This window comes from Haliaeetus albicilla, chromosome 1 (genome assembly GCF_947461875.1).
Source record: "Haliaeetus albicilla chromosome 1, bHalAlb1.1, whole genome shotgun sequence".
NCBI classification, from domain to species: Eukaryota; Metazoa; Chordata; class Aves; order Accipitriformes; family Accipitridae; genus Haliaeetus; species Haliaeetus albicilla.
In genome coordinates this window covers 73,194,156-73,208,864 of record NC_091483.1, presented here as the reverse complement: position 1 = coordinate 73,208,864, position 14,709 = coordinate 73,194,156, and the positions used below count along the sequence as shown (strand labels likewise).

Sequence of the window (14,709 nt, the reverse complement as noted above, 5' to 3'; positions counted from 1 at the left end):
TTTTGAATATGCAGATATTCCCCTGAGTGCAGCTCTGCTTTTTGTGGTGCCTTTTTTGGAATATTTTCTGATGCGTTACATTATCAGCATTTTATATGATACTCTTCCTGTCTGCGGAAAGCCTGTGTCCCTTGGCCAACTGCATAGTATGGCCACCGTGATGTTTTTAGCAATAACCAGAGAAGGGTGAAGTCTTAAATATAAACTATATGTTTTCTAAGCATCAGGAGGAAAATGTTCCTGAAAAAAAGGATGGCGTTGTAATTTGTGGCTTTCAGTAAGTGAACTAAATAGTTTATTTTCACTTACTCTCTGTTGCCCCCAGCTGGTACTCACAGTCTTGGTACCAGTAGCTGCATCTCCCTGCCCCAACACCCAAGCCCTACATCTACATTCAGACATCATTACATCCCTTTCTTCAAAGGTAAGGTCCAGGAATGCAAAACCGTGCTGTGATACTGTAGACTTATTCAGATGTGTTTCACTTTTATGTCTGTGCAAGCATGGCTTCCACTTGGATAAAATTTGTCTTAATTTTGTGCAAGTGCTTTATTGATGTACTGTGTAAGTTTTAAGAACTGAGTGGGTATGGGTTGTTTTATTTTTGCTTTTTTTCAGTGAGTGTTAAGTGTCTTTCAAAGGGGCGGAGGGAAGGAATTAGCTTTTATAATGAAAATGAGGGAGGGAATAATTTAAAAGTCTGTTTATTCTAAATTACGGTGTTTACTTTTACCCTATTTTGGTGACGCTAAATAAATATACATTGGATCCAACATGGGATGATCAGTTATCTAACCTTCTAACCTACATTTAGATATTCTTCCTGTTATTTGTATCATTACCAAAACTTATGCCAGATAAGCTGGTTAAATCAATATAGCTGCACTGATTAGCAAATAATCTGTGCCATGTATTATAAAACAGAGTAACTGAATATATTCTCCTTGCCATTATTTTTTTTTTGCAGTGGATATTAAAGTTTAATGACCTCCATGTTGCGGATGTGAGACAGTACCGAGAAATGCTAAGAACCTTTGAGGCAAAGGCTATTTTTTATTAGCTAGTTAGTTAAATGTCAGAAAAAGAAGACATTCAGCTACCACATCTGTCTTCCCCTGAGTCTGTCCTCCCTAGTAACAATATGAACAGGGAGGAGACATGAATGGCAAACATTTTCAATGCCTGTTCCTTGACTCACATGTACTGTTTGGTTTAATGAAACAAAACTGTTCTTGCCATCGTAACCATTACAGAAAAGGAAGTGACCGACCCTCTGCAGGAACCAGACTTGCAAACTCAAGTGAATAGCAGGCACTCATTGCCTTTGGAAAAACAACTAATGCATCTTCATTGGGCCCTTCCAGAAACAATTCTGCCCAAAGACAGCTGAATTTCACTGGTATAAACAGGAACAGAATCAGGCTTGAGTCTTCCAAATAAGATCCCCAAGAGAAAACTTTGGAGGAAAAAGCTGATGAGATTAAACTGGGTTTTGCCATTTTAAAGTCTGCCTGCAAAGCCCCTTCCCGCAACCACAAGCCCGCCACGTTTCTTGGAAGGCTGGCACACACCCTGGTATTCTCTGAGGCACTGCTTGAACAGTTTTTTGATCTGTCCTCTAAACTTGGATGATATTATCCAACCTGATGTACTGAGTAAGGAAAACCTCTTCCGTGTGCTGCAGTGCACGATTTCACTGTATGGAAAGCTCTTATTTGAAAGCCTGCCTGCAGTTGCTTGGCAGCACTCCTGTTAAAATGAGTTTGTGTTCAGTGGTACCTGCTGTTGCTCAGAGCAGCAGCAATTACTTAGTGCTGCTGTTTGGAGGAAGAAATCTTCAAGTGGCAGCTCCTTATGCCCAAACAATTATTAGTAGTGTGATCAAAATTATAATACTTTGCAATTCTGCAGCACTTTTTATCAAGGAGCTAAAATATTTTGCAAGCAGTAGCTTACAGTGCCTCACAGTGCTCCTGTGAGGCAGGCGAGTCTGTTTGTAATTTTCCTATATAGGTAATCTTGAGCCCTGCAGAGGTTGTATAGATTATCCACTGTTTTACACTGAGTTAACGTCTCAGTCCAAAAGGAGTCAGATTCGTGTGATCCTCTTCAAGGTCTCTGAATTCTTTTCTCTGAGTTGCAGGCTGTATTTTTTTCCTTATCTGGAGAAGCCTTTTGAGGGTGTCAATGTGCTATTTTTTTGTCTTCAAAGTGGTTAGTGTGGGAAGAGTAGGACTGTACCAACAGCTGCTTTGTATCCAGACCGAGGTTAATGTTGCCACTTCAGTTTTAGCAAGGTGAAATCAAACTAATTTAAAAAATTTTTATTAAATCCAAAAACAATACACCGCTTAATAATACTAGAATTAATCTTTGTAAAATGAGCACTCCACAATCGTCATAAAAAATATTTCTTTAAGCTTCCGGGAGACAGAAATGTTACTACCCTAGGGAAATTAAAACAGAATCTTCCTTTTGACTTCACTGAGTTAGCATCATATTCTTCCTGAGAATGACATGGTTCATCATTTTTCCAGCAAAAATATAATTACTGAGTTCCTGTCCTTTCTTCAGTGTATTGTAGTCTAGCTCCCATGAAGTGCAAGAGGATGAGCTGTTCTTTATCATGCAGACAAATGATTTGGTTGTGCACTTTTAAGGATTTTTTGTCTTCAGAATAAATTCTGTGACAGCCTCACTTCAAGACAGCTTCACAGTTCATGTCCTTGCGAATCATAGGGTGTGATATTCCAAGTACCTACGCTTGGTGTAACTCTCCCTCTTGAGGTGATGGGGTCAGTGAGCATACCGGCCGTGCTGAGTCCTGCTCAAAAATGCTTACTGAAAACGTGGTGGAAAGTATCTTGCCTTTTTAGTGCAGGAGCACAGCTTCCAAAGCCCATTTATTTGGCTTTGAAAGGTTGAAAAGAATTAGTCATCAAACTTCAAAAAACTTTGCCTCGCTTAATGCACCATGTGCAGAGATATTAAAGGATCCAGTTTCGGGAGTAGGCTCTGACATCTCTCTCATGCGGCCAGTGGCATCTCTTTGTTGTTCACTCCCAAACTTAGACAGCTCTTACTGTAACTTGTTATCAAATTTCCCATCCTCCCAGATAAGATAAAAGTTGACTAGGAAGGAGGTTTAAACAGTATTTTACTTTTCCTGCCAATACCTTGGAAAGGGCGCATGGTCTGAGCTCTGGTCAGTTGGCTTCACACAAACAAGGTTAAAAGAGCAGCCTACCCTGTCAGCAGCCAAAAGACACAAGGAAGTTTTTGTGGTTGACACTCAAGTTCAAAGTAAACCTTTCCAGATTCTTTCCAAGTTAAACAAAATCCAGGGAAGAGTTCATGATTCTGGTTTTTTTGCTCTGCACTGACCAGTAGAGCAGACCACAGCTTGCAGCTGCCTATGGCAGAAGACAAGACCAAAAGTTTGAGAAATCGTTCTCTCTGGTAGTTGTATTTTCTCTTGAGACCTTATTTGAAGTTCCTCTTCAGTGTATACCAGGCAAAACTTGAAAGAGACAAATTCCTGGCAAAGTCTCATTTTAGAGATTTTAATTATAGGCTAGATTAAATGACTGTCTGTAGTTCCTACACGTGAACTTTTTGCTTGAGTCTTCAGGTTGCTTTATTATTAAATATTTATTTTTGTATGCAAAATGTGAAATATGCCTACTCTTGTGTTTGTCCAAATCAGTGGCGGAATTAAAGTTTGAATGTGCATCAGCTTGTACAAATGAGCTGCAAGAAGAACCTTTTCCCTCATTTCATCCTTAATTCTTCCCTTTTAAGCAAGTTAGTGGTGATGGCTTTGCAAACTGATCCACACAGATGATCCTTGCATCGAGTAGTTTGCAGATTTGCTGTCCCCTGGTACTTGTGCTTGCATCCTGTTTTCTTACATGTTATTCCTCTTAATCAATGCTTCCTCCTGATTCGACTGACACTCCACCCTATCCCTGAAGAACGACTCTCATGTGTGTACAATATCAGCACGCTGGGGTCACTGCTCAGTGAAATGATTATTCATGCAGGTCATATATGAATGTATGTTTTTAATAATTTTTAAGTAAATGAGGAGTTAATACATTGTGAAAATCACTTGAAAACTTTCCTTTTCATTTTAAATTAAAAAATTCCAATATTAACATCACATTTGAATGAATGACATTACAAGATTTTTAAGGTTTTTTGGACTTGTAAGGGACCTTACTTAAATAAGTATCTACCACTACTCTTTGCATTCAAACTGGGAGTGACATTGAGGATTCTTCCATTTAGTAGGGATGGCCAAGCATCTGGGCAGCAAGCAGTAAAGAAAGAGGGAATTAATAAATGTGCAGTGAAAACCTGTCACCGCTTCTTTCCTTCCAAGAGCAAAGTGGGAATCAAGAAACTGAATAACCATCTGGTTCCTTGTTTGAGGACAACTTGAGGGCAAGCTGGTGGTGAAGCACCAGAATTTTAGCAATTCCATAATTCTTCCCTTACTTTTTGGAAGGACCATAGGCTATTAGCACATGTGGTTGTGATTTCAATTTCTCAACTGCTCAGATTACATTTTTTCAACGAGAAATCACTGTTATTGAGTGCACAGTGGTAACAGCTGAATAGTTCTTGAGTTTTAATGTTTCACCAACTGTGAAAATAACAGACACAAAATTTAGAACGGATTAGTTAGTGTATTGTCCTGAGATACACAGCGCGCTCTGCTGACTTCGTCTGGCCTGTTTCTGCTCCTGTTGAACTCAGTGGCGCTACCCCGTTGACTTCAGGGGTGCATTGTCAAGGCTGACTTTGGTGACAGACCGATGACCGTGCATCCACTGCTGGTCAACAGGGGCAGAGACCACCTGCGTGGGCAAGGCCTAGACAGCTACGGTAATCCAGTAGTTTTATGGTTATAAAACTTCCCCTACCTGAAGGCTGAACTCTGTTACAGATCTAGCGCTCTGAGCTCCTGCACTTTCCTTACCCCCAAAAAACTTGCTGTAATTTCATTGTTACTAGCCATTAAATACGTGCTCCATCCACACTAAAACAATAACAGCGAATTAACAACCATTTTATGTCAGGATAAATGTCATGTTTGGCTTCCAGTTGCTTAACAGTGCTGTAAATTAATAGGATTTTACAAGTCCCAAAAAAGTAGAGCTTTACTTTTTTGTTTGCCAAGCAGCACTATAATGCCATAGAGTGTGCTTCGGGGAAATAAGCTAGGAGGAAATGAATGGCACCTAATGATCATTTGACAAAACAAGTGGAAAAATGAATACCGATCAATCCTGTGTATATCTTGAAATTTGGTGAAGTGACTATGGCATTATAGATCCATGACTTGATAATCCAACCTTGTTTGCATAAATAAAAAATGCTGTGGCATGTTACCTGTGGGAAAAGTTTGCAATTAAGAACCAAATTTCCACATCTGGTTTTGTCACTGATATATGCAGGAATATTTGACTTAACCATAACATCTGTTTTTTGGTCTAGTCCTGCTTTGAGATAATTGAAACACTGCTGAACGATTTCATTACTGGTTTCAGGGGCAGGCCATCAGCCATAGCATTAAACTTTTAAAAAACTCGATTGTTAGATTATTCAGTTAAGGCTATGCAAAACACATTACAAGATTGTGGATGTTCTTATCCTTGCATTTTCTTGATTAAAGTGTTGTTAAAACAGAAGCTTTTGTTTCAAAGTGGGGCAGTTTAATCTGATATTATCTATCAGATATTCATTATTGATGAGCTGTTTGAAGACTAAGCCAATACACTGTGCTGAAAAATAATGGGTTTTACAAGAACCATATATTTAAACTGTTGGATTAACAAGTCATTCTGAACAAGCTTTTATGCTTGAAATACTCTACTTTGCTTTCCATTTTTTCTTTTATCTGCTTTCTTTGCTCTTCCCCTTGGAGGCAGTGAAAGTGGTCGGAGCACTCCAAGCTTATCCATGTACTCAGACAGCAAATCTTCACCTTCTGTCTATCAGCAGGCTCCTAGGCATTTCCATATTCCAGGTAGGCATTCACTGCTTTAGCTTTTGATCTTCAATTGCTGGCACCTGTTTGTACTCTTCTGAATGTATTTTTTTTTTTGCATTGATTTGTGAATTTTGAACTGCAAGAGAAGAAAATGTCTGATAAGTGAAAGTCCGTTGCCTGTTAAACTTTGTCTCAGAAATAAAGGAGTTGGAGCGCTGTGTGCTTATGTATAATTAGAGGAGGCACACGGTGACAAGTGTTATTAAGCCTACAAAGATGCAATTATGTATAGTGCCATGGCTGCATAGGTCTGTTCAATTTGTGTGCAGGAGGGAAGGCTGAAGGGGTTTTTGGTTTTGGCTTTTTACTTATCCATCTACTCTCTGAATTAAAGAGTCATATTAACATAGACTTTAAAAATACCTGGAAGCCTTTAGAACTCTGGGAAGCTCACTGTGGCTGTGTCTTTGCATATGTACTATCCTGTTTTCAAGTTCACATTCAGTCAAGAAGCACATTAAATTTATGTCCGCACTGTTTAGCTTTTTGACTGCTAAGCACATCTACCTGCTCAGTGGAATAGTATGTTTATTTATGTTTAGCTTCTGGGGTTAATGTTTCCGTAAACACACTGTAATTAGGAATTGTGTCTGCTCAGGTCTGCAGTACTAAGTAAATCTGATGTCTGTAGAACATGATATGGGAACCCTGGACTGTGGCTCTGGGGGCTTTCAAAAAATGCCTGGAAGGCCAAGCTAGCTATACAATTGTCGTGGTTTAACCCCAGCCAGCAACTAAGCACCACACAGCCGCTGACTCACTTTCCCCCACCCAGTGGGATGGGGGACGAGAATCAGGAAAAAAGATAAAAGTCGTGGGTTAAGATAAGAACAGTTTAATAGAACAGAAAGGAAGAAAATAATAATGATGGTAACAATAATAAAATGACAATAATAATAATAAAAAAAGAATTGGAATATACAAAACAAGTGATGCACAATGCAATTGCTCACCACTCGCCGACTGATGCCCAGTTAGTTCACGAGTAGCGATCCCCCCCAGGCCAACTCCCCCCAGTTTATATACTGGGCATGATGCCACATGGTATGGAATACCCCTTTGGCCAGTTTGGGTCAGCTGCACTGGCTGTGTCCCCTCCCAACTTCTTGTGCCCCTCCAGCCTTCTTGCTGGCTGGGCATGAGAAGCTGAAAAATCCTTGACTTAGTCTAAACACTACTTAGCAACAACTGAAAACATCAGTGTGTTATCGACACTCTTCTCATACTGAATCCAAAACATAACACTGTACCAGCTACTAGAAGGAAAATTAACTCTATCCCAGCCAAAACCAGGACAACAATTCAAAATATAGAGGAACTATAGGATTTCCTATAAGAATATTGGGCATTTCCAGTATAAACATCTATATCTGAACACGTACACTTTCTTCATAATTAATAGAGAAAGTCCCTTTTCAAGTGTGACTATTACAGTAGTCTGTTGTACGCATATAGGAATTCTATTTTAAGTAGTAACAAGTGTAGCCAGTTTCTCTTTGTTGTCTATGAAGTATACATTGGTAGTGCAGATGTAACCACCTACTTTTCAGCAAATGGATGCCATTCAAGGTGTTTTAAAGTGTTTTGAGGGACTTAGAGGGGATTATGCTGCATACATAGGCATAGCCAATGTTTTAAATATATAAATACGATGGATAAAGCTTCATTCTCTTGTAATAACCAGTGAATGACAAACCACTGAATGAATGCATTGTCTTTGCTGATGTGTTTGCATTTTTAGTGTTGTTGAGAGGAGACAAGAGCAGCATGGTCTGAACTGCTTGCTTACTCTTTTATTCTTTCCTTTCTCTTTCCTCTTCCTCAGACACTGGCGTAAAAGATAACATCTATAGGAAACCTCCTATCTACAAACAGCATGGTACAGTCTGCTTTTCTCTGTTGCAGTTTTCTCTACCTGTCATTGTAAAGAAATGCATATTGACTTCCAAAGTAGTTTGCTGTAGTCTTTGCATTTCATTATGTCTCTATAATCTCAAGTAGAAAAGGAAAAAAAGTAAAGTGAAAATTAAATAGCATTTTGTATAACATGCTGTCCAAGGATTCAGTAACTTCTTTAAAATGGGGATAATGACATTTTGATTTACCTTGGTAAGTCAGAGCTGATACTAACTTCAAAGCAGTTTTCTTATTTGTGGAATGATATAAAACATGTAAATGTTGAAGGTTGCTCTCCTGGGTTCAGACCATGCCTTGGGATATCTAGTTTTTGTAAACAGTTCTGACTTCTACATTGCTGGGGAAAAATTTATACATTGATAAGTGGTGTATATGAAATATCTACTTTTCATCTGCAAGTTCTTCAAGCTGTAAAAAAATATCAAGAACAAGTGTAGTCACACCATGGCAGTGACGAACAAATTCAGTAGCTGATAACATCAGCAAGATGTGATTGGAAAACCTTTGGTAGACCCAGAAACAAGATTGCTCTCTGAGTTTCTAAACAACAGAAAGAAACATGTGATGTTTTATGCCACTGAGAATTGGACTTAAGACCCTAGTAAATAGAAATACAAAGTCTGCATTCTTCTATTATTATTTTTGCTCTATATTTCACTAATTAATATCCATGCAATTTCCATGTTGGTGTCAGTGCCTGCTGTGTTCTCAGTGATGTTTGACAATGATCTTTGTTCATGGTACAGGATTAGTAATAGGGAATTCATTTTTCTAAACTGAATTCCACTATTAATCTTTGGAAACAAATGTGTGGGGATTCTACTGCAATAAGGGTGCCTAAAAAGTGCAGAAGTACATTTCTGATTAAGAGACTCATGACTGGGGTACTCCTGTGTTCAGAAGCAAAGGGCAAAAATAAAATACATGCTATAAATCTGCCCCACACCAAAACCTTTACTTTAATCATGACTGCACCCCTCCTTGGGAACGAATGAGTGAATAAAATAAACCCGAGAGGTGTTCATCACGTTGTGAGCTAAGGCACTTTGGGGATGAAAGCGTGTATCTTTGGAGGTACGGGTGGGAGAACGAAACTGCACCACTCTTCGTGGCAAGGGAAGGTCTGCACAGAGACAGCTTCCCATGATGGATGTGAGGGTGAGAAAGGTCTGTGCGTCTGTTCTCCCGTATGTTGGCTTTAGCTGATTGATAGCTGATAACTTTCCCTGAATGAAGGGTTAGGGAATTGCAGATACATCACTGCCTTCGTGGTCAGAACAAGGAAAATATATTTTACACTTTTTTCTTTTGTGGTAACAGGGGGCTTTAATTGATTTTAAAATACCCAGTTAACATCATTTTAAAAATTATGCTTTTATGTAGTTATCATTTTTATACTATCTCTCATGGAAAACGACAGTTATTTCTGTTTTGGATGAAGTTCTAGTTTGGATCTGATACAGTAATAGGAGAAAGAAAATTGTCAACTGATGTCTCCCAACTGAGTGAGTGAGCCTGGTACTTCATGCTAAAGTAACTGCACATTCAGATCATCCAGACTTTAGATAACCTCTGTGGATTTTCTGGGTATGGTTTTGAGCAAAGTCATACTTGCTGATGTTTCAGTGCACTTTAGGTGTTGGTCTTTGGTAGACATTTTCTGCTCACAATACCCTAATCTTGGACAAACTAATGTTACCTCTCAGGCAAAAAGATAGTATCTGTTTGGTTTAGTGCTTGATTTAATGTAATCTGCCAACTTTATAGTCTGCCCAAGCTCTCTAATTCCTTCTTGTCCTTAGATATACAAATCATTTGAGGCAACTACTCAGGCTGAGCGAAAAAAGCTACTGACAAAGGAAAATGTTGAATATTGTAGTGGTATTTGGAAAGATCATGAGCAAATGCAAAGTTACAATCATCTGGTGTAAATCAGCATAGCTTCACTGATTTACACAAGCTGATGATATGGCTCCAATGTCCTGTATCCTGGCTGTGTCATTTAATTGTATAGATATTCTTGGTTTGCAAAGAGGATTCTAAGCAGCAGCTTTTTTTCTTCCAGGCTAGGCATTTTTATATCAGTTTTCCATCTGTCAGATATGCAGTCAAAGTCTGGATTATGTCAATTTTGCAATACTGTATGGAGTTGTTCCTTGTAATCACTGGAGTGAGCAGAGAATTAAATTACCAAGTCAGCAATCTCTATAGGTTAACAAGGATATATGTTTTAAACTTTCTTTTATAGATTATAGATGTTCTGAAAGGTTGTTTTGAAAATACATGCTCATTTTTCTACTGAAGAGCAAACCATCATTTATTCTAACTCAAAAAAACCAACGCACTTTCTTTCCAGTTAAAAAAAATTAAATAAATAAAATTTACCTTTTGTTCTGGAAGAACTCCCAGCTAAAGCGTGAACACGTGAGCAGCTGATGATTCAGCTCCTCAAGCTAACAGGACACTGAACTAATGCATGCTGAAAAGGAGCCAGAGAACATTCCTTCGTTGAAGAGACCAAGTTTGAACAAACAAGTACAAAAATGTTCTTTAAAACAAAAAGTGCAAGAAGCTCTTCCAAAACATTTGGCTTTAAAAGGTTTCAGTTACAGCAGTGCCCAACAGATTTGCTGTAGCTACAGCTTCTGTGTTTCTATTATAAACACCCAACTTCAGAATGAAAAAAAGGTGGTGGAAAAATGGGACATACAAGAGATTAGGCTGAGCGCTGGGGTCGGAAAGTGAAGAGTGCGGGAGCCTGCGTGGTCATTATTTTGTGCGTGTTCATGTTTCAGAAATACTTGAACATCATTCAAAGTTTCAAAAAAAAAAATTTTAAGAGGTTTGGTCTTCAGCAATATCAGCGCTGATCGGTGTGAAACACGCAGTTCACATTGGGGTTCACAGCAGAACCGAGTATCCCTTGTAGTGGAGAAGCTAACACTCAGTACTGATGAAATTCAGGCCACTTGGATTTATTTGCCAAAGATGTGTTGTATAAGGCCCTTTCAGGAACTTGGGAGGGGCAGGCCTTCATGGCCCTATTGATTTTAGTTGTACTCCTCTGCGTCTCTCTGAAGTCAGATGCTTTCAAGATCCCACGGAATGTTTGAAATCTCTGAATAACGCTTTGGATTAAACCTGTTTTTTTCCTTTGAAAACATCAACATCTTGAAACAGAAAACAATTTCCAAAAATGCATCAGATTCTCTATATGGATTTCTAATTTAGTGAGAGCAAGATCCATACATATAACCTGGAACAACTTGTTGACTGGTGATTTAGGGTATGCTCCCAAAATATCAGTGAACCAGGTTTAAGTCCTTCTTGCAATGTAGGGGTTTTATTCTTCATCTGTCATATATGGATATTTCTTTCTATTTATTTCTCAGAGAAGCAGCTTGCCATCTTGGGAAAATGCCCTCACTGGCATGCTATTAGCTAACTGTGAAAACCTTGAGTTTTTCCATTTTATGACCCAGCTTTGTTTTGCCACATGAAATTGAGGGGAAAAAACCTCTACAGTGACAGATTTTCACCTCTAAACCAAAGATTTTTTCCTTACTGCAATTTGTCATTTTTTTAAGTATCACCTTCTCAACAAAACTAGTTAAGGGCTGGATGTGAGCTGTGTGGTGGCACCAGAAAGTGAGACAGAATAGCACTGAAATGCTAATGGTGGTGGCCTTTTGCCCGTGTTGTTTAGATGCTGGGCAGATCCTCTGCAAACCTGCTGGCTGGGGTAACTGAGAGGGCAGAGTTGTTCCCAACTTTCTGGGAGAGTTGCAGCACTTCTAACGGTGCAACTTAATCTCCTCTCCACCTCTGCGTCTGAGAATCTAATTTGAGCCTTAACTTCCATATTGTCATACAATTTTTATTATTAATATATGTTTTCTAGCTATATCGCGTTGCATGGGGTTCTTGTGTTGCCCTTTTACTCAGGCACTGCAGACAACCCCCTTGTTGTGATGACTTCTCATGCGCTTAAATTATGCTAGGTCATTGCACTACTCCAGTTTTGTACCATTAAAACTCTCCCCAAAACAACATAGAGTGTTACAGAGGCAAGTAGGACTCAAATTTTAGGAATTTATCCAAAACGATGTGAAATTTGGCACAGAATCTTTCTGTAAGGTTCTGAGGTGTAACTCAGTGTCTGGAACAATACTCGGGGACATAAAAGACAAGGAAAAACATATTTGATGGTTGGGAACTACCTAGTGAATAGCTTTTAGGTTTTCAGATGTAATCTGTTCTAATTTTTAAAATCAACTTAATCTTCCAGCAGCAAGAAGATCAGAAGGGGAGGATGGAAGCTTGGATCAGGACAGTAAGAAGGTAATGATCAGAAAGAACAAAAGGCAGTAATTTATTGATCTTTCTTGAAGCAGCTGTTTTTTAAAACACGTTCATACATAAAGGTATTCTTTCATATAAGTGAAATAATCATTACTACTTTTAGGTCTTTCCGAGAAGATATAGAAAAGCTTTAATCTCTCACCCAGACAGTTTAGAATCTACATTCTACAGTAAAAAAAAGAAGTAGGGATATTGAGATTAAGAGTAATAAGCTTATAGATTTTCACTCAGTCTCAATATATACATTGGTGATACAGCTAAGCCTGCAGACTTTTACTTAGGGTGCCTATTAACAGACAAGAAAAATGTTAACAGCAGATTAATTACTAGAAAATGACATAGTGCATCTTCTGAAGTGGAGCACAGTGGGCAGCTTAATTAACAGAGAAACTATCCTTAGCCCAGCTGAAAGTTAGAAGGTTTTGGTAGCTGTGATGTCTAAGTCATGATATAGTGAACTTTTATAATTTGATAAAGGCTGGTACAAGTTGCAACGAGCATAAACATACCATCAGTTCACAAGACTTCCTAGACAGGTGAAGTAGGAGAACTGCACTCAGATGTGAAATCCTGAGTCTTGTAACAGGCTTTTACTCCCTCCAGCTAAAGACCAGTTGGCTTATTCTGAAAGGGGATATGGACACCAGAACTAATTCTCCGGATTCGGACACGCGATCCCTGTCTCTTACTGCCGGAACCGACAGAGAAAACTTCCCGAGGGCGCAGGAGGGCACGACTGCCGGCTACTCCCGTGAGTACGGCATCCCCGGCCCGACAGCGCGGTCGGGTGGGAATGTGGCAAGGGAAGGTGGCCCTGCTGCAGCCTCGTCCACATAGCTCTCTAGCTGGCTTTATGCTTCATTTCTCTATCGCGGCTATACCTGTTTGTCCGTTTGGTTTGCTGTGGCTTGTAAGCCTTCAGCGCCTTCAGACTTTGATAGTGAAACTTTATTGTTTCATATTAGTGAAAGAAGCAGCATTGCTTGTATAAAGAAACTATGTTGTCTCTTTGGAGAGCTGAGGTTCCTTGCCACAAAACCTGCCCCTCATTAATACATAAAAGTGCCTATTTATGATATGCTATCTATTTTCAGTAGACAAGATGGTAGTATCAGGCAGATTGTTGACTTGTGGTAATTACTCCTTGATACAAACTAGGTATTTTGAATATTGGTAGAGCCGTTTCTTCGGTATTGTGATAATGAGCATAAAGAACACTTTGCTCCAGAGATTAACTTAAAATAGGCATTTTTTGTTACCGCTCACAGTTGTACCTGTACGTTCACAGAAATGTTCCAGGTGGAATAATGGCGTAATTTTTTTTATTGGTCTGAAGACTATATGCCCATGCTACCTGTCAGTACCAAAAGTGTGTTCTACACATTTCTTACTCCACGTTTCAGCAAGTCAGGAGGTGAAGGAAATGGTCATCAGAATCAGGTCTGAATTTTACTTTTAGATTACATAAATGACAAAAAATAGGTTAAATGAATTTTAACAGATAACTGGGCCATTCCTCTCCCTGGCTCTTCCACTTTACACCATACCGCAGTAGCAGGTCATCTGGGGTAAACAAGCTGGGGAAGCAGTTTTCCAAAAGAATGCATTCAATGCAAGGCATGTCTGGCAGCAGGGCTAGGATGTCAGTCTTGTGGGCATTTTGGTAAAGTGATAGCTGGCTCCATCAGCTTATATTAAGGAAATTATGGCTTAGCTATGCAAAGAGGAGGAAAAACAGATGCTACAAAGTCTGTCACAAGGCTGTAAGAAGATAAAGAAGAAAAGTTATTTTGGATCATTAGTCTCACTGGTCTAACTTGAAGAGATTTGATTCCTTAGTCCTTACCAGACATCGCATACATGTGCACAAGGTGTGTTGTAGGACTCCCTGTGCAGGGGAAACCAAGTCTGACCACCTCACACACCTAACTTCAATAAGTCATTGCCCAGAAATGAACACCTAAACCTTTCATGGTAATGCACACGGTGGGTATGTTCGGAAGCTTTCTGGAGTTGATCTGATGCTTTTCTATGTAGGTATTGAGAGAATAGTCCTTGCTTGCAAATTTTAAGTAGGGAGAAGTATGTAGCACACCCAGAACTGCGTTATACAGGAACAACATATGGTATCATTTCTTTTTCATGAGAATATTGCTATACCTGTCACTCTTCTGTACCAGCATTTCTTTTATGTTTGGGTTTTTTTATTATCTTGGGAATGTGGAGCTATTAAAACCAGAAATGCAAAAGATGGTTCACAGCTCTGTCAGGGTCAATATCACCTCTGTACCAATGCAGTAGAGGTTATGTAGTTCATTTTCCATTGCTTTTTGTCAGCGTTTCTCTGTCCCTCGTGAAAGTTGGCCCTGCTA

The 14,709-nt window shown here is 39.2% G+C and overlaps 1 protein-coding gene across 15 annotated transcripts in view; it reads left to right on the top strand.

Moving 5' to 3' along the window:
- Positions 1 to 14,709, top strand: part of ABLIM2 (actin binding LIM protein family member 2) — a 142,507-nt gene that overhangs the window by 104,491 nt on the left and 23,307 nt on the right. For 6 of the 15 annotated variants that reach the window (XM_069794381.1, XM_069794428.1, XM_069794364.1 and 3 more), the window contains 5 exons: positions 326 to 424; positions 5,933 to 6,034; positions 7,884 to 7,937; positions 12,264 to 12,316; positions 12,941 to 13,088. In XM_069794381.1, coding sequence (XP_069650482.1) covers positions 326 to 424; positions 5,933 to 6,034; positions 7,884 to 7,937; positions 12,264 to 12,316; positions 12,941 to 13,088 — 456 coding nt within the window. The remainder of the gene's footprint in view (positions 1 to 325; positions 425 to 5,932; positions 6,035 to 7,883; positions 7,938 to 12,263; positions 12,317 to 12,940; positions 13,089 to 14,709) is intronic. The other 9 variants (XM_069794465.1, XM_069794456.1, XM_069794437.1 and 6 more) reach the window with 6 other exon arrangements.